The 20,312-nt window shown below is 45.3% G+C and overlaps 1 protein-coding gene across 36 annotated transcripts in view; it reads right to left on the bottom strand.

Annotated features, from left to right (window-relative positions):
* NRXN1 (neurexin 1) overlaps positions 1 to 20,312 on the bottom strand; it is an 841,287-nt gene that overhangs the window by 450,901 nt on the left and 370,074 nt on the right. For all 36 annotated transcript variants that reach the window (XM_064164296.1, XM_064164294.1, XM_064164293.1 and 33 more), the window contains 3 exons: positions 19,072 to 19,194; positions 12,845 to 13,226; positions 12,113 to 12,303 (listed from right to left, as the gene is read on the bottom strand). In XM_064164296.1, coding sequence (XP_064020366.1) covers positions 12,113 to 12,303; positions 12,845 to 13,226; positions 19,072 to 19,194 — 696 coding nt within the window. The remainder of the gene's footprint in view (positions 1 to 12,112; positions 12,304 to 12,844; positions 13,227 to 19,071; positions 19,195 to 20,312) is intronic.

Below are 20,312 nucleotides of genomic sequence, written 5' to 3'. Positions count from 1 at the left end.
AAGTGGCCATGAAGGATGCAGCCACACAGCTTCTGCGGCACATACGTTGCAGCATATGGCTCTTCAGCTCTCCTTTTGCAGCAGAGAACCTGAACTTGCTGCACATTCACAGGCTGACTCGGTGCAAGAGCAAAGCAGCACTGAATTTTGTCTGCCACTTGCAGAGGCACTGGAGGGAAGACATGAAAATGTAAACTAGGTGTTTTATACCCACTTATTGACTTCAGAGAGTCTATTCTGTTGCTCCAGTATTGATTTGTGGTTGAAGGTTTTTTGGGTTGATGAGCTTTCAAAGAAAAGTAGGCTTTTACAAATACTGTTCCTGTTAGAGTGATAAATTCTATCACCTTTAGACTCCCTCTCAGCTAAGAAGAGAAAGGGTGGCTAGTTTACTCATCCAGCCTTTGCTTTCAAACATCTTGGGCAAGAGGCAAGGGTATGAAGTGACAGGTGGTGCCTTCCACCTTTCCTGTGCTGATAACCAGGTAAGGCAAAATGACTGCAGACAAAAATAAGAGAATTTGAGTTAGCAAGTTGCTTTTTCAGAGAGGAATACAGAAATGGATCTTTTCAACCTTGCTCTGTGTTGCTTTCAGTACCTTCCCTGAACAGCCTATTAAGAAGATATTTCCTCTCTTGGCTCAGACTGCTCTTTTTATTATGTTCTGGTTGTGCTGTGACCGAATCCATGCTGACACAAATAAAGGTAGTGAGGATTAACAGGTACCAGGAAGAATTTACAGTTGATAGGTGCACCAGGAGGAGCACCCTACAGATTTATCTTGCCACCAAGTTCTAGGTCAGTCCACACTGGACCTGCTGCTCTACCTATCTCCAAGTCTGCTGACTGTACCATGCTACTCTTAACCATTCTGCTCTCCTCTTTCCACCTTTGGTACAAATGTGCTTCACTCCAGAAACTTCTCATGCTAGTGCTATGCTGCTTACTGTGTCACATCTCAGCTCTGATGGATGTGCTCTCCACTTTGTTGATCTCGTGGTGTGCTCAGTTCTCTTTCACAGATTCATGCATTGTATTGGGTTGGAAGGGACCCTCAAAGGTCATCTTGTCCAACAGCCCTACATTCAGCAGGGACATCTCCACCTAGGGCAGGCTGCCCAGGGACACAGCAAGGTCAATCTTGAAAGTCTCCAGGGATGGGGCCTCAACCACATCCCTGGACAACCTGTTCCAACTACTGCTTCTTGTCCTATGACCACAAGCCCTTCTAAACAGTTCCTCCCCAGCCATCCTGTAGGTCCCCTTCAGATCTGGAAACACAGTTCTAAGGTCTCCCTGAAGCTTCTCTTCTCCAGGCTGAGTAGTCCCAACTTTTTCAGGCTGGCTTCACAGGAGAGGTTCTCCAGCCCTCTAATCATCTTGGTGGCCTTCCTCTAGACCCAGTGCAGCAGGTCCCTGTCTCTATTGTGTTGGGGGCACCACAGCTGAACACAGTACTCCAGGTGAAGTCTCACCAGAGCAGAGCAGAGCAGAGGGGTTGAATCACCTCCTAACTTTCCTGAGACTCTGTTCAGAACCTCTCAGTGGTAGAGAGGTATCACAAGTAAAGCTGCATGATAGAGAGTGCGTGTGGAAATAGCAGTGACATGACAAAGTCCTTGGCAGCTGAGTTTTCCAGAGACAAAAGTAGACACACAAAAGGTAAGATGCTGAAGTGCCCTAGATGTCTCCAGGTTAACCTCCACCATTTCCCCAACAAACCCACTCTCAAACAAGAAACAGCCACACAAAACCCCGCAACGTTTTCCTGACAAGAACAATTCTCAGATTCTCAGCCACTCCATTTCTCTTTGCTGCTGCACCCTGTAATACAAGATGGAAAGCAGTGGCATTGAGAAAAAAAAGAATGAAAGAGATTTAAACCTAAAGCAGTCATCTTGTCCAATGGACTGTGAGGAAAGTTGGTGATGCATGCTAAATGGTAAATAATAAAATCTAATTGCCATATAAATGCGCGTGGTAATCCATCTCCCACAGAATTGATGCTCTGCCAATTACTCCCTGTGAGGGGGAGGCTTGTGGTGAGAGGTGAGGCATTCAAGCACATCAAATGCCCTTCATTTCTTCCCTATTCTGACCAATTTTGTGCACTGTGTACACCTGAAAATCGACCAAATCTAATGAAGCAGGCATTTTCATGGCATGCTGCACTCAGTTTTCCCTCCTTCTTGCTAGTCTCCTGAAGTAATTTACTCTCCCTGCTTTAACAGCTGACACAAGCTCTCAGCGCAGCTTGTTTCCAAAACAGTAAGGAATTCCTCTTTCAAAGGGGCATCCAAGATCACAGAAATCACCATCTACAGAAATCCTCCTTTAGCTGGCAATTCAGACAAGATTCTCTTCCAAAAAAGATGAGAGGTTAAGTGTTCTCATTTTCAACGTGGGCTTGCAGAGTGAAACTTTACCCAACATTATCAACCTCTTGATCAATCATCTCCCAGCCTCTGAGGACATTATACAAAGCAGCTCTTTTGCAGGCACTGCACAGTCAGAATAGCAAGATCCATGAGGGTGGTGTGCTCATACCCACGGCACCAAATTTAGGATAAGAGTTGGGTGGAAAGAAATTGAACAAAATCCAACAAGGCCAACAGTAGAGTCTTGCATCTGGCAAAGAACGACCCCATGGACTGAGCTGTTGGAGAGCTGCGTAGAGGAAAAGGGCCTGGGGGTGCTAGTGGACAGAAAGATGCCCTTGAACTGGCAATGTGCTCTCATGGCCAAGAAGGCCAATGCCATCCTGGGGTGGATTAGAAGAGGTGTGGTGAGTAGGTCGAGAGAGGCTCTACTCCCTCTCTACTCTGCCCTGGTGAGGCCACATCTGGAATATTGTGACCAGTTCTGGGTCACTCAGTTCACAAAGAACCTCAGGGAACTGCTCGAAAAAGTCCAGTTCAGACCAATAAAGATGATGAAGGCAATGGAACATAGAAAGGCTGAGGGAGCTGAAGCTCCAGCTTGAAGCAGAGGAGCCTGACAGGTGCCCTCATTCATGTTGATAAAGATGTTCAGGACAGTGTCAGAAGGACAGAGCCAGGCTCTGCTCAGTGATGCCCAATGACAGGACAAGGGACAATGGGCACAAGCTGGAGCACAGGAGGTGCCATGGGAACAGAAAGGAAAACTTTTTTACTGTGAAGGTGCTGAAGCCCTGGAGCAGGCTGCCCAGAGAGGTTGCGCAGTCTCCTTCTCTGGAGACATTCAAAACCCACCTGGATGTGTTCCTGTGTGACCTGCCCTAAGTGATCCTGCTCTGCCAGGGGTGTTGGACTGGATGAACTTCTGCAGTCCCTTCCAAACCCTAAAATCCCATAATTTTTGTCTGGGAGTTGCCAGGATTCAGTATGATGTGTATATATTTTTGGGTATGTTTTAAGAGCACACACATTTCCTGTATTATCCTCAGCATAACTTTTACTTAGTATCCCACAAGGGCTTGCAATGAATTCCTCTGCAATCAGCAATGGTAACAACCTGCATGTCAAAAAGCTGCAGGGATACAGACAAAACTATACATTTGTGTGTATGCAAGAGACTAAAAACAGACAGGAGCAGAGAAGAAGAACCAGAAAGCAAAAACTGTCTGTCACCTTGCTCTGCAAGACTGCTGTAGTGCTGTAGGCTTCACAGAGCTCAGCACAAGCGCTGGATGATTTTGTTTGATTTTTATTGACTCCAGAAGTACCAGTATAGGATTTTTACCTTCCCCCTCCCCCCCAATCTCATAATTTTTGGAAATGTGGATACAATTTCTGAAGGCTTAGCATTGCCACAATTATTTTCAAGGCCTGTTAGACAGCATAGCTGTTTAGAAACAGTATATGAGAAGTTGTAAAGAAAGGAAGACAGAAGAATTTGCATTGGACCAGTTTGCCCAGATGACTACTGTCAACCTGCCCATGTAACTTTCACAGACTCACAGAATTCATTTGCCTCAGTCTCCTTTTAAACATCTCCAGGGACAGTGACTCCACCACTTCCCCAAGCAGCCCATTCCAATGCCAATCACTCTTTCTGTGAAGAACTTCCTCCTAACATCAAGCCTAAACCTGCCCTGGAGCAGCTTGAGGCTGTGTCCTCTTGTTCTGTCACTGGGTGCTAGGGGAAGAGACCAACCCCACCTGACTACAACCTCCTTTCAGGTAGCTATAGAAAGCAGTGAAGTCTCCCCAGAGCCTCCACTTGCCCACGCTGAAGAACCTCAGCTCCCTCAGCCTCTCCTCACAGGGCTGTGGCTCCAGCCCTCTCACCGGCCTTGTTGCCCTTCCCTGGATACATCTGAGCATCTCAGCTTCTTTCTTAAATTGAGGGGCCCAGGACTGGACACAGTACTCAAGCTGTGGCCAAACCAATGCTGACTAAAGGAGCTGAATGACTTCCCTAGTCCTGCTGGCCAAGAGGCCTCTGCTACACAGGAGGTCTAAAAGAAATGTTCTGAGTTTCAAGTCCCTTATTTTTAACCTTTCTCAGAGCCTGCTTTCCAGTTCCTATCAGGAAGACAACAGCTGCATTTGCCATTGTCTACTTCAACAGGCCACATGGGGAACATCTATTTGCTGTTGACAGGATTTGGAACTCTGCTTTTGGAATAGAACATTACTTCTGCATGAAGAGTTCACAGCCCACTGGCAAGGTCATTACAATTAGCTCATGCATGGTTATTTGACAAATTTAAGCATGATTATTCATCCATTTGTACAAATGTGACTTTCTTCTACAAACAATTCCCTTTGCTTCTTAAAGCTGTGTTTCTTAGCAGTAGAAATATGAATCTCAGAATCACATAATGTTAGAGGCTGGAAGGGCCCTCCAGAGATTGAGTCCAACCCCCTTCACAAAAGCAGGATCACCCAGGGTAGTCCACACAGGAATGCAGCCAGAAAGGTTTTGAATGTCTCCAGAGGAGACTCCACAACCTCTCTGAGCAGCCTGCTCCAGAGCTCTGTCACCTTCATCATAAAGAAGTGTCTCATGTTGAGGTCAAATCCTCTATGTTCAAGTTTGCATCCATTGTTCTTTGTCTTATTACTGTGCACCACCAAAAAGAGATTGACCCCATCCACTTGACATTCACCTCTCAGATATTTGTACACATTGACCAGATCCCTGCTTAGCCTTCTCTTCTCAGGACTAAACAGCCCCAGGGCTCTTAGTCTCTCTTCATATGAGAGATGTTCAAGTCCCCTAATCATCCTTGTGGCTCTCTCCATTAGACTCTCTCCAGCTGAAGGATCACTGATGTTGATAGAGACAGCATAGGGGAGAATATACAATGCAGCAGCAGTGAAGGGCTCAATAGAACATAAAACAACAGGAACAAATTTTAAGTGAAACTGAAACAAATTCAGTTTCCATTGATGGAACAAGGAATCTTCTTCATGATCAACACTGATTCAGATGAGTTTTGTGTAGCATACATAACCTACTTCAAAAGGCAAATGGAATACCAAAAGGGTACGTGACTAGTACAAATCATCAATGAATATGCCAAGCTAGTAGTTCTACTGATAATTTACTTAATTGCATTAAAAGTTTACAAGGATTAATTAATTGCCAACTGAGTCTTCATGGACATGGAAGAAGTATTTTGTAGTGCATTTGTAAAACCACTGAGGTGATACCTGAAATTAAAGACTACTTTTCTTTCAAATGCTTCAGACCAGGCTGTTTTCAAGTTACTGGAGTTGGGTAGTCTGCAGAAAACGAGGTTGAGGGGAGACCTTCTTGCCCTCTACAACTTTTTGAAAGGAGGTTGGGGAAGAGGGGGCAGGGCAGAGCAGAAAAGCAAACCATAATTATTGAATTTGTTATTTCCTTTTTAAAGCAAACTACAGTTTGTCCAACATGAAAATTGGGATGAGGTCATCTTGGAGACGGCAGCATAGAATCACAGAACGTTAAAGGACCTCTAGAAAACATCCAGTACAAACCTCCTGCCAAAGCATAGCTAGAAAGTTTGGAATCACAGAATCCTAGATTAGAAGGGACATCAGAGATTGGGCAGAGACACCTCTCAACTAGACTCAGCTGCTGAAGGCCTCATCCAACCTGGCCTGAACACAAACAGCCAGGAGGAAGCCACAATCTCCCTGAGCAGCCTGTTCCAGAATCTCACCACTCTCATACTGAAGAACTGCTTCTTAAGATCCAGTCTAACCCTGCTCTCCCTTAGCTTCAAACCATTCCCCCTTCTCCTGTCTCTAGAAATCCTCAGGAAAAGTCCCTTTGCAGCCTTCCTGTAAGGTCCCTTCAAGTATTAGAATAAGCTCTAAGGTCCCCCCAGACTCTTCTCTTCTCCAGGATGAACACCCCCAGCTCCCTCTGTCTGCCCTCACAGCAGAGATGTTCCAGTCTTTGGATCATCCTTGTGGCCTCCTCTGGACTCACTCCAACAGGTCTGTGTCCTTCTTATGCTGGGGACACCAGAACTGGTCACAGTATTGCAGGTGAGGTCTCAGCAGAGCAGAGTCAAGAGCCAGAATCTCCTCTCCTGCCCTGCTGCCCACACTCCTCTTTCCAACATCACAGGAAGACAATCTGGAGAGGGAAGAGGCATTACAGATGCTGACTGAAGATAGTGAAAGACTGGAATGGGTTGCCAAGAAGAGGTGGCAGAGGCTCCATCCCTGGAGGCATTCAAGGTCAAACTTCATGGGGTCCTGAGCAACCTAATCTAGAATGCCCCTGCTGGCTATGGGGGGGGGGGGGGGTTGAACAAGATGACCTTTGAGAGTCCCTTCCAACTAAATGCATTCTATGATTCTGTGTTGTCATATGCCCAGTCTAAACAAAGGACACATCCTTTGACAAGAGTGAGAAACAGGAGCACAAGCCAAAATCTGCTGCAGCTTGCATTTCTCTGCTCCTTGGAGGCTACTCAGCCCATAAGAGCATGGCAAGAATTCCCCTCCACCCAACCATTTTAGTGTGTGTTAAAGCTCTAAATGGTAGCTGTGCCATTTGAGCTACTCTGAAAGCAGGAGAGGGAATCTGCTCATGAAATCCAGGGAAGGAAATTAGCTGTGTAACTGACTGTTGGCAGGCTTGAGCTGCATTGCCTGCGCTATTAAGACTCATTTACCTTCACAAGTTAGATCTGCTAGAACTGCACCCAGGTACACTCTGCTAATTTTATCTGGTAGGAAAAATAACACAGTTCTCAGAATCCAAACACAGGACTGTTTTCACCCAGTTATCTGTCTCACATTTATAATTTACCCATCTAATTTCATCAAGAATTCAGCTGAAGGATTTAATAGGAGTGTTTCCACAGGTGCCTACTCCAATCCACTGCGACTGCACCAGAGGTTACGTAGGGAACCCATGTCATAGAATCACAGATTGCACTGAGTTGGAAGGCACCCTCAAAGGTCATCCTGCCCAGCCCCTCTGCAGTCAGCAAGGACACCTCCAACTAGATCAGACTGCTCAGAGGCACATTGAGTCTGATCTTGAATGTCTGAAATAATGCACTTACTATGTTATAAAGACAAATCCTATGCCCAAAAGAGTGGAAGCTCACTTTGGTGGTAATTCTTTTCCCAGACAACCAGCATGCTGAGCAAGCTCTACAAGACAAACTCTGTCATATCTTCATACTCAATTCACTGTGTATTTAGAGAGAAAAAACCAGCACAATTGGTTTTATCTTTCCACTGTGGACTTCAGTACCTTGAACCTAGTGGAAGAGAAGCTGGACATAAGCCAGCGATGTGCACCTGCAGCTCTGGTCTGCTCTGGGGAGACCTCACCTCCAGTCCAGCTGTGGGACCTCCCACCATGACAGACAGGGTCCAGAGGAGGTCACAAAGATAATCAGAGGGTTGAAGCACCTCAGGCTGAAAGAATTTGGATTATTCAGCCTGGAGTAGAGAAGGCTGTAGGGACACCTTAGATCTGTGTTTCAAGATGCAAAGGGGACCTACAGGAAAGCTGGGGAGGGACTGTTTAGAAGGGTCTGTAGAGGTAGGATGAGAGACAATGGTTTGGAATGGACCAGGGGAGAGCTAGGCTGGACATCAGGAGGAAGTTGTGCACAATAAGAGTGGTGAAACACCGGAACAGGTTGCCCAGGGATGTGGTTATTCTTCTACTTTTACCTTGCCTGGGTGGGGAATTACAGAAAATCAGCATCTAAGACAATTCACTTCCCTGCTTCAAATCTCAGCCTAGTTTTTTATGCTCTTGAAGACTGCTGGGTTTTTTGGTCTGTTTTCTTTTTTTTGTCCAACACAACTCAAGGTTAGGAAATGCAGCAGCCTTGGACACACTTGTACTTCAAAAAGAAAAAAGGATAAAGCAAAAGTAGGATTTTCAAAGTGAAGAAAACAAAGGAACGCAGGATTTTATAGGTTCTCCTCCCAGATGAGCTTTCCCGAGGAAGGCACCGAGCATTCAGTGAAATCGCAGTGCCCTCTAGTGCCTTCATTATCCGCAGGCTTCAACCTCCTTTGTCTTAAATAAAACAACACCCCAAGACACAGCATGCAGCTTGAAGATGGAGAATAAAATGACTGTCTTAATTCTGCTATTACTTTTTAACAGCAGTATTTATCCTCCTCGTGTCTAATTAGTATACTGGAGGAGGGGAAAAAAAACCCTCAACGAAGAGGGGTGTGTTCAGTTTTGGGCTCCCCAGTTTAAGAGGGACAGGGATCTCCTGGAAAGAGTCCAGCAGAGGGCTACGAGGATGATTAGGGGACTGAAGGACATGGCTTATCAGGAGAGGCTGAGGGACCTGGGATTTTTTAGTCTGGAAAAGAGAAGACTTAGAGGAGATTTGATAAATGTTTATAAATATCTGAGGGCTGGCCAGGAAGGTGGGGACAGGCTCTGCTCACTTGCTCCCTGGGATAGGATAAGGAGCGATGGATGTAAGTTGCAGCAAAAGAGGTTCCAGCTCAACACAAGGGGGAACTGCTTTACTGTAAGGGTCACAGAGCACTGGAACAGGCTCTCCAGAGAGGTTGTGAGGTCTCCTTCTCTGAAGACTTTCAAGGCCTGTCTGGATGTGTTCCTCTGTGATCTGTGTTAGATAGTATTGTCCTGCTCTGGCAGCAGGGTTGGACTCGATGATCTCCTTGGGTCCCTTCCAATCCCTAACATCCTGTGATCCTGTGAGATGATGAGATGAAACACTGCTCCCTACAGATGGGGCTGCACAAGTAGTTCTTGTGACTGCAAAAACTGTGATAATGGAAATGCTTTGTCTGACGCATCACAACTAATGCTCAATGAGTGCATTGTCTTAATGAACGCCGATCAGGTCTACAACTGTATCTACAGGAATACTCTGCTCTGCTGAGACCCCATCTGGAATACTGCATGCAGCTCCTGGTGACTCCAGAATAGAAGAACACAGAGCTGGTGGAATGAGTCCAGAGGAGGGCCACAAGGATGACCCAAGGGCTGGAGTACCTCTGAAATGAGGATAGGCTGAGGGAGCTGGGGTTGTTCAGCCTGGAAAAGACTCCAGAGGGACCACACTGCTGCCTTCCAGTGCTTGAAAGAATCTTGCAGGAAGGCTGCAGGGTGGTTTTTTATTAGGGTGTCTAGAGACAGGACAAGGGGGAATGATTTGAAGCTGAGGGAGAGCAGGGGAGGGTGGTGAGAGTCTGAAACAGGCTGCTCATGGAGGTGGTGAATGCCTCCTTCCTGTTTGTGTTCAAGGCCAGAGTGCATGAGGCCTTGAGCAGCCAAAGCCAGGTGAGAGGCACCCCTGCAGGGGGGTTGAAGCAGATGATCTCTGAGGCCCCTTCCAACCTCAGCCACTCTGTGATTCCATTAAAAGCTTTAATGCGTGAGCTGCGCCTTTCTGATACCGAATCTCTCACTGAAGATCACGACATAAAAAGACAGAGTTTGCACAGTCTCCTCACAATCTTAGTAGCCCTTTCAAGTGAAGCAAACATGTGAAACACCATAAAATCCAGACTAATTGCTAAGGTTAGCTCATTACCTGTGATTCAGAGGTAGTTAAAGGGAAATTCAGTAAGGAATAAGCCCTTGATGGAATATTAATGTCTACTTTGAACCTCTTAGCTTTTAAAATATTGAAGTTTTTTTGGACTGCTATGAAATTATGCTTTTTAGAGAAAATGCTAAAATGCACAATACTTTTTTCACATGATCACAGAACATATTTTCTTCTGTCTGCTGAGGTAGGTAGCATTTTTTTAAAGCACCCTCACATATTTTTAATTCTGATGGAAATTAGCTTTTCAGAAACCCATCCTCACAACTGGCTATTAGTACTTATTTTAAGATATACATATATATGTGGCTTTGTTTTGTAAAAATGGATGTTAACAACGTGGCAGGAGCCATAAACATGTAAGTGTAGACCTATAAAACAAAGTTTATCCCAGCCTGAGATTGAAATTCCACAATGTATTTAGGTGAGTACGTTTATGCTTGCAGTACATCTGGCGACTTGTACTTATAGCTGATTCACTGAAGGATTGCTGCAGAAGACCACTTTGCTCATAAGATGTTTTATGACATCCAAACACTGCATTGTATTTCTTTTTCACCTCCAAAAAGGGTTTTATATAGAATATAGAACAGTAAGGAATAAGTCCAAACTTTACTCAGTTCTACAACACAGAGACCATAGAGGTTGTGCAGGGATATGGTTGTGATACTACTGCTGGAGACATTTAAAAGTCACCTGGATATGGTCCTGGGCAGCCTGCTCTAGTTGGAGGTGTCCTTGCTGAGTTCAGGGGCTTAGTACAAGATGTCTTTTGAGGATCCCTTCCAACCCAATGCAATTTGTGAATCAGTTGTGCAAACCCTTTGTAGTCATGCTGTAAATGCCTGCACTGGAGTTTCTATATGCTGCTTATATAACCTCTTCATAGAATGACAGAATGGTTTGGGTTGGAAGAGACCTTCAAGATCATCTAGTTCAAACTCCCTGCCATGGGCACTGACATCTTTCACTAGACCAGGTAGTTTAAGGCCTCATCTAACTGGTCTTGAACACCTCCAGGCAGGGGGCATTCATAACCTCCATGGGCAGCCTGTTCCAGTGTCTCACCATCCTCACTGGAAAGAATTTCTTCCTAATCTCCAGTCTCAGTCTATCCTCCTCTAGCTTCAATCCATTCCCTCTTGTCCTGTCAGTATAAGCCCTTTTGAAAAGTCCCTCACCAGCTCTCTTGTAGTCCCCTTTCAGGTACTGTAAGGCTCTTCTGAGGTCTCCCCAGAGCCTTCTCTGTTCAAGGCTGAACAGCCCCAACTCTCTCAGTCTGTTCCCATAGGGGAGGTTCTCCACCCCTCTGATCATCTTTGTGTCTCCACTAAATCCAACCCAGCAATTCCATGTCCTTCTCACACTGGGGGCACCAGAACTGGAGGCAGTGCTGCAGGTGGGGTCTCAGCAGAGCAGAGGGGCAGAATCCCCTCCCTGTGCTGCTGCTCTCCCTGCTTTGGATGCAGCTCAGCACACAGCTGCACCAACTGACACCCCCAAGCCTTTCTCCTCAAGGCACTCCTAGCACAGACTATATTTGTGCTTAGGATTGCCCCAACCCTTCTGAAGCACCTGCAGCTTTTTTCCAGAGTCCCCCCAGCTTACACCTTTTCTCTTCAGCCCTCCAATTACATTTTGATATATATGGGTCACTTTGGGTTCTTAGAATTGGCTTTTTTGTGTGTGTTTTTGGTTGGTTAGTTTAGGGTTTTGTGGGTTTAGGGTAGGTTGGGATTTTTTTTTGTTGTTGTTGGGTTTGTTTGTGGTTTTGGTTGGTTGGCTAGTTTTCTTGTGGCACTTCCACACATTTAAAGTGGTACCTAACTGTGTGGAGCAGGCTGCCCAGAGAGCTTGTGGAGTCTCCTTCACTCTAAAGAAGGTCTCTTTAGCAGAGGAAAGGCAAAAAGTTCACTCAATGCCATACTTTTTACCACTGCATTAAAGGATCTGAGTGAGGGACAGCTTGTGGGACACCTAGCAGGGGCTAAGAAAATATCTGTGCAGGCCAGAGCATAAGCCTCTCTTGTGGAAGTTCCTGCATACTTTGCTCGATCAAGATATTTTAGTCAGGTAATGCCCCTCCTTGTGAACTTTACAGCAATTATTGTACTCACTTTTGAGGTCTAAATTTCTGGCTCCTGCTGTGCTCTGCGTTGTGATTTTAGTGTCGATCTTTACAGTGTGGAGATTGTTGGTATCCCTTGAGATCATCACATTGTGCCACTGGTTGTCATTCAGGGGTTTGTTAGAACTTCCTTTGATAAGATTTGCACCATTCCCCAAGTCAAACACATAGTGCAAATACCTGGGAAAAGAGAAAAAATTGGAAAAGTTTCCTTTTTCTTTAGCTAGCAAGGGGGGCACTAATCAACACGTCTAGTCTTCCCTGTTTCCTTGCACTCCTCAGCAGTGCTGGTAAAACCAGAAAATGACAATGAATGCCAGACAGGGGAAGCAACCTTAATTCAGAGGAATCACCACTGGTGGAGATGAGCTGAGATGCAGTCCCACGTTTCTGCCAAGTAACGAGCACTCCAGGTACCAGCACATGCATACGTACGTGGAGGGAGAGTAAGTGGAAGCCTACAAACTACAATTTCTTTGTGGGGAAACACTTTAGAAGTTACACCTAGGAGTTACTTGCATATTTTTTTTTTCAGGCATCTAGCTTCACCTGAAAGAAAGAGTTGCAACAAAGCACATGAAGTTCAACGGGAAAAGAAACCATTCATCAGCCGTACGTGCACGGTGAGACGAGGGATCGCCTGCTAAGCTTTCCCCTCGTGTTTCTCCTGCGTGCACGTGTTCAACAGGCTGCTTTTGCTGTGATGCTGATCCATACATACCCTTTTACTAACTCAACCACAATGAAATCATTTCCATCGCCACTGTTATAAAGTATCAATCCATCCAGGGAGGTGGTTTTGAACTGGAAAAAAAGGTGCATAGATGTGTACGCTTGGAGCGTGGCCAATGCAACATAACTTGCTTTTGTTTTAAAGGTTACAGGGTCTGCTATGATGTTCCTGAACCCAAATCTTGCATTTAGCTCACAATAATCGATGTCTCCGTTTTTACACAAGTCAATGTAGGCCATGCCATTAAATGTAAGACTCTGCAGATGCCCAATGAAATTGGAAGGCACGGAAGACAGGTAGCGCCGCTCGGTTATGATTCCTGTTTCTATGTTGTGGAACTCCAGCCGGGTGTGATCGCCAGCCATTTGACCTTGAAACAGCAACAAGAAAACACAAGTTAGCACCTGAGACAGGAGCTTGGGAAAGCACTTCACGTGACTAAGCACCTCTAGCGGTGTCACTGTTTCAGAATGCACAAGGCCAATTCTCAGCTCCAAGAAGGGTGTTTTTTTTTCCTCTCTAAATTAATCCAATTCAGCAGTAAGCATCTGGGAGCCCTTCCCCTGACTCCAGTGCATTTGGATATGGCCAACAGCAAGATTTCTATGCTGAAACACAACACCACGACATAACAAACTGCCAAGGAGTCTCTCCTCACTTTGGTTACGCTCACCCAGCCTTGGTTTTACTACAAGCGAGTGCAATTAATGAACGCAACGCAAAGATCACAAAGGCAAATCTCAGAGCTAAACCTACAACGTTAACAGTGTCATGGAAGAGAGGCAAAACAGTTTAGGGGACAACATTCCACGTGCTTTGCTTAAAAGCATGTGGTTTGGCAAGGGGAAAGAAGGATTCCAGTTTAAGCTCTCTTAGGTACACGACTACTGGTCCTGCTGCAAAGCCCTGTGCTGCCAGGGTGGACAAAGCCTTCCTGGAAAGCAACTTCTTCGTTCATGGGGATAATCTGGGAGAAGAGGACAGGGACTAAGAGCTGGGCAAAATCAGCCTGCAGCAGGAATGTATGCCAGAGTCTTGTAACCCTGAAAACAACAAGGGAGATGTTTGCATCATGAAGGTGGCCAAAACCAAGCCTCACAGTTACCCTTGAGGCTGTCTTTGCCATGTAAACACTCCTGGACAGCACAAAGGCTGATATTTTTTTTTACTATATAGCTGCTGTGAAGGAAAGGGCCAAGACTGCCTGCAGATCAGGTGAGTTTCTCAGCTAGTTATTAAATACCTTGCTCAGCACATCTGAATCATATTCCCTTCCCTAACAGAGCTCAGGTTTGTTTTCCAATGGTTATTTTTAAAGAAGTAGGGCAGTACTGTCACAAGGCTGACTCATGGTTCTGCTCCTGTGGGTATGATGACAAAACAGCTTTTTACTACTAATTACTTTTACAGCTTAACAGACCTTTTTCAAAGGATGGCCTGGATTTCCCAGTTCCTTAGCTGTTTCTTGTCTCTCATGAAGTAAAAAGTAGGTGAGAAGCACACCTAGCCAAGCTGGAAGGTGGAAAGTGCTCCTGCCCATGGCAGGGGGGTTGGAACTAGATGATCCTGAAAGTACTCTTCCGACCCAACCCATTCTATGAATAAACACCAGCATAAAACTGCTCTGTGATACAATTTCCCCAGCTTGCAGCACAAAGCTGTTGGTAGGCTGAGTGCTCTCTGTGTTTCCCTCAATGTGTTAGCAGCCTGAAGTTCCCTCTGTCCTCTGAACATACCATTCCATCAGAACTACGTGAGCTCTGAGCCAGGATGGACTTGGCTCAGTGGTGGTGCAGAAAGCCCAGGCTCAAACAGCTCTACTTTCACAGGCTTATTTAAGCAAGCATCTGTGTACATGTGGGTGAACAGAGAAAATAGAAGGGCAAGATGGATGTAGATATTTGGACTTTGCCCAGGAAGATGGGTCCAGAGGAGGCCACAAAGATGATCAGAGGGTTGGAGTACCTCTCCTGTGAAGACAGGTTGAAAGAATTGGGGCTGCTCAGCCTGGAGAAGAGAAGGCTCCAGGAATAACTTAGAGCTGCATTTCAATATCTGAAGGGGACCTACAGGAAGGGTGGGGATGGACTGTTTAGAAGGGCCTGTGGTGATAGGATGAGGGGCAATGTTTGAAACTAGAGCAGGAGAGATTTAGGTTGGACATCAGAAGTAAGAATGAAGATGATGGAATACTGGAACAGGTTGCCCAGGGATGTGGTTGAGACCCTGTCTCTGAAGCCATACCAAATCAGCCTTTCTGCATCCCCAGGTAGCCTGCTTTAGTTGAAGGTGTCTCTGCTGAGTGAAAAGATGACCTTTGAGAGTCCCTTCTAACCCAAATGTAATCTGTGAACAGTAAGTCACAGCACTGAGACTCAAATGCAGTTATTGCTGAAGTCACAATAATGCAGGTCTAACAGCTTTGACACCATTCGGTCCACAACTACACACACACAAATTGTTCTAATAGTGCCTGAAAAGTCTCTTCAAGCAGCTTACTTAGCTTCAGGATGCACTCCCCATGAGAACTAAGTCTGCTGATGTCACTGAACAACATCAGCATCTGGGATCCATGGTCATGTGTTTGAGCACCTCGAGAGAAGCCTCAATCCTACCCCAAGGGCAGCCTTCTTGACATTCCCATTTCTCAGCATCAGTGCTGAAGATTCTGCTTCTGATGATGCATTGCACAAAGCTGGGCTCTTCCTTGCAGCAATGAATCAGGGAGAAGCCTTCAATAATGCCAAATCTGTAGCCTCTGCAAGGCCAAGAGCTTGGATGACAGCCAGAGAGCTGAAGGTCATGTTTTAGAGAGGAACATTATGTATTCCAGGCTTAGATGGCTTCAGATGGCAATGCATAAATGTCACGGCAAAAATCCACTAAGCTTTGGCCTCTAGCACAGCATCTTCACTACATTCACCACCTGATTTCTTTCTGAAGTTCCAGAAGCTGGGCTCACATATCAAATCTCCCTCTAACCTTTCTGTTGGACACACAATCTGAGAGAACTTGGGTTTCCATATAATGCTCCAGAGTATTTACATCAAAAAGGGCAGGTTGCAGTTGTTGCTTACAAGACTCGGGGCTTGAGTTTGGTTTTGGGGCTTTTTGAACTGGCCAGCTTGCTGCACAAGATCCATTACATGTAGCAGTGCTATAGGAGGACATACAAAGGGGCAAGTGAATTTCTGTTTGCAACCATAAGTATCCTTTCCACTACCTAATCATAGTGACCTCCTGCAGTTCATTTTTCCACACACTTCCAGAAAAGAAAGTACTCAGGGCTCAAGTATTAAAGCTATTCGGTGCTGAGTAAAAGTGTGAAAGCCACCTGTATGACTTCCAATGAAAGGCACAGTTGATTCTGACAGCTGCTATGCACCCATGCACAAAATATGCACTCCTCAAAGACAGCAAAGCTCAGCCAATGATGAATGAGGGATATCAAGATGGGCTGCATCACAAGCAGCATGGCCAGCAGAGCAAGAGAGGGGATTCTGCCCTTCTACTCTCATCAGACCCCACCTGGAGTACTGTGTGCAGTTCTGGAGCCTCCAGCACAAGAAGGACATCAACCTGTTGGAGCAATTTCAGAGGAGACCACAAAGATGCTCAGAGGGCTGCTGCAGCTTTGCTATGAGGACAGGCTATGAGAGTTGGGGCTCTTCAGATTGGAGAAGAGAAGGCCTTGAGGAGACATTGTAGTGGCCTTCCAGTATCTGAAGGGGGCCTGCAGGAAGGCTGGGGAGGGACTACTGACAAGGTCTTGTAATGACAGGATGAGGGGTAATGGGTTTAAACTGGCAGAGGGAAGATTTAAACTAGATGTTAGGAAGAAGTTCTTTCCAGTGAGGGTGGTGAGAGACTGGCACAGGTTGCCCAGAGAGGTTGTGGCTGCTCCCTCCCTGGAGGTGTTCAAGGCCAAGATGGACGAGGCCTTGAGCAACCTGTTCTAGTGGGAGGTGCCCCTGCCTATGGTGGGGGGTTGGAACTGAGGTCATTTCCAACCTAAACTATTTTATGATATCTAACAGCTTGTAAAAGTTGGAAAGTCAAGACAAGGGGCAATGGACACAAACTGGAACACAGGAGGTTCCACATCAAACACAAGGCAAAATATCTTCTCTTCATGGGTGGCAGAGGACTGGAGCAGACTGCCCAGAAAGGCTGTGGGATCTTCTTCTCCAGAGGCATTCCAAACCCTCCTGGATGTGTTCCTGTGTGACTTGCCCTGGGTGCTCCTGCTTCAACAGGAAGGTTGGACTAGAGGATCTTCAGACATTCCTTCCAACCTTTCAGGATCTGATAGAGTTTACTTGTCATATGTGATGTAGGAAATGGAATCCAAAAAGAAGGAAAAACTCAGTGTGTGGTGTGGACAAAAAGGCATTTGGGGGAGGAAATCTACTTTTCCCCTGTGCTCCCTGTAAGACTATAATAACCTTTCACATAGCCAACTATCAGGTTACACATTCAGCACATTTGTGACTCTCGGGGCATCTAAAGAAAAGTTCTATGCAGTTGAAAGCAAGAGCACTGCAATCTGTTAGGGCAACTCTTCCACTACTCCTTTAGGAAATTCAAAGCTACTACATGTTGGATTGCAACACATACATTTGAAACTTCAATTCCTGAAGGTTTTGGCAACACATTGTGTTGCAAAAAGGAACAAAAAAAAAGAAAGGTCAGAGTGATATGTGGCAATGAAAAATGCAATGGTCCAGGTTGGATGAGGCCTTGAGCAACCAAGATGAGCTGAGAGCAGCCCTGCTCATGGCAGGAAGGTTGGAGTAGAAGATCTGGGAGGTCCCTTCCAACCTGAGTCATTCTGTGATTCTAACAGCAGATTTCTCACACTTTCAGGTTCCCTCTATCTCCTTCACTCCCTCCTCACTGATAAAGAAGGCCACAAGTTGGCCACAAAGCCTCCTGCAAAGAGTCTAGGGAGTCTTTTCCCTTCCTAAATACTGGGCTAACTTTTTTTCCCCTCGGATGAAGAACATTCAATATTTGCGGACTATGCAAACGCAGGCATTTCCAGCTTGAAGAACTGAGAAGGAATTCAAGGCAAGAGACCACCTTCTGATGCAGTTACTGCAACCTCTAGTATTTGTAAAGGGTGTGTTTGCCATGAGGAGCCCAGGAAATGTGTGTTTGGTTCCAGATGCTACATTTTACCAGATCCAACTAGGTTCTTCTAATTAGAAAGTGTCTCCAAAGTAACCTTACCTGAGTTGCAGCTGAAGCACCTGGTTATGGCCTTCTACTTTCTTGGGACAATGATCCAAAGTATCATCACATAGTTAGACTAAATATTTTGCCTCACCTCTGGGAGTCATTTCTGATCCTAAAAATTCTGTTATTCCAACTCTATCAATACAGAGCAGTTATTTTGCTTCTGGTGATGTGGTCTGCAGTGTTCTGCTGAGGTGGAAATGGACTACTAAAGAAGGAGCTTTCTTTGGTAAAAACTCATTCTGATGGGTAGAGATTTCACAGAGCTTGGAACAAAAGATAAAAGCTAACCAACACTACACAAAACCAAAGGAAACTTGCCCAACAGTTCACATAAAAGCAGCACATTGCATTGTGCAAGGAATTAGGGCCAAAAGGCAGGTCTGTTGCTATTAATGACACATATGTGACCTCTATTCTTAACAGCACAAAATCAAAGCCTTCGCTATTTTTGACTAAGATAAATACAGGAAGGGATTTCTAACATCTCTTAGCATTCAGGCCATGGTTTTTTTCTGCCATCCCAACTGCTATTTTGCTATTAGAGGAAAACCTGCTGCCTGAGATGTGCTGATCCAAGATTTAAAGCACAACAGAATATCCCTCAAACACTTAGGATACGCAATTACTTCTTACAGCCATGGCTCAAGAGCTTAACCTTACTATAAATTCAGCATTTTACTTGCCTCCTCATTAGTGATGTATCAATTGACTTCTCTCCAAGAGTATTTAAGTCAGCATGAAGGTTTTCAGTCCTTGCAATTGTAATGTTGAAGTAAGGTTAACATCAGGAGTAACAACACACCTGTAACACCACTATTGCAAGAAGCATACCATGGATTTTGGGTTTTACTCAAAAATAAAGGGGAAGGAAAAATAAAAAGCATCTGGTGCTTCCAGATAAAGGCATTTCCCTTCTGCCATTGCTTTGGTTTGTGTTTCCCCCCCAGTAGCAAGGAGTCCCAATGCCACACTACCTGTCATGGCCTGCTGGTCATCCACCATTAACTTTAAACTCTTTCCTCGCCGAACCACACGCACTGTGTGCCACTCATTATCATTGAGGTTATAGCCAGCAAAAAGGGTCTCTGGACCTTTGCCTGTAGGATATGCCAAACAGTCATTATGCAATCTTTCAATCAGTTTACATGTGAACCTCACAGAGAAAGAAGAGAGAGAGACAGAGAGACTGGCTGGGCAAATGTTAAAAGTCACCAAAAGTCACATCAAGTTCAGAAAATTGCAAAGTATAGGCAAACCTCAAAACACAGAGCTGCTACCTTAAAACATTTCTTTCTACTCCAGGTTTAACTATAGAATTGTATTCTATATGCACATGTAATGAACCTGGTTGTCATAAATAGGCACAGTCAACATAGATGATCTTTTCAGGTCCCTCCCAACCCCTAACATTCTGTGATTCTGTGATTTAGTTACGAACTTTCCAGTTGCATTGAGAAGAGAAGGCTGAGAGGGGATCCTATAAATACCTGAGGAGTGTGTGTCAAGATGAAGGTGCCAGGCTCTTTTTGGTGGTGCCCTGTGGTAGGATAAGAAACAACAGGCACAAGCTGCAACACAAGAGGTTCCACCTCAACACGAGGAGGCGCTTTACTGGGAGGGTGCTGGAGCACAGGGAGGTTGTGGAGTCTCCTTCTCTTCAAGAAAAGTCTTCAGACTTTTAAAACCCACCTGGATGTGTTCCTGCACAACCTGCTCCAGGTGATCTGTTTTGGCAGGGGTTGGACTCAATGATGTCTAGAGGTTGTTTTTCACTCCAAATATTGTGTGATTCTGTGACCTGTCCCTTTAAGAAAAGGGATTGCTGCAGCTGGAACTTCAACATGGGGAATTTTGGTCCTTCATTAAAACTCGTTTGGGGAAAAGGTATGAGTGGTAAATGTATGCATCTGTGTCTTACACTTCCCTTCATCTGTGTCAGCTCCTTAGGCTATGTTCACATTAGAATTTCCTAGAAGACCATTTTGATGGTTTTCAAACCCATACCTTCTCATCCAAATGACACTTGTGAGGAAAATGTAATACTATATATAGTGCAGTGTCCTTGCAATAGCAGTAACTGAAGTAGTCACAGATCCAGGAAGCAGGATGTCTGTAACACCTAGGAAAACATTTCTCAGGAGAAAATGTTTCTGGAAATTATACCTTGCACTGCTGACCAAGAAAAGAAAGAAAGAGAGGAAAACCCTGGCCAGGC

The sequence above is a fragment of the Pogoniulus pusillus genome, chromosome 25 (genome assembly GCF_015220805.1).
Source record: "Pogoniulus pusillus isolate bPogPus1 chromosome 25, bPogPus1.pri, whole genome shotgun sequence".
Taxonomy (NCBI): Eukaryota; Metazoa; Chordata; class Aves; order Piciformes; family Lybiidae; genus Pogoniulus; species Pogoniulus pusillus.
Note: the sequence above shows the minus strand (reverse complement) of the source record. Positions and strands in the feature narration are given on the sequence as shown.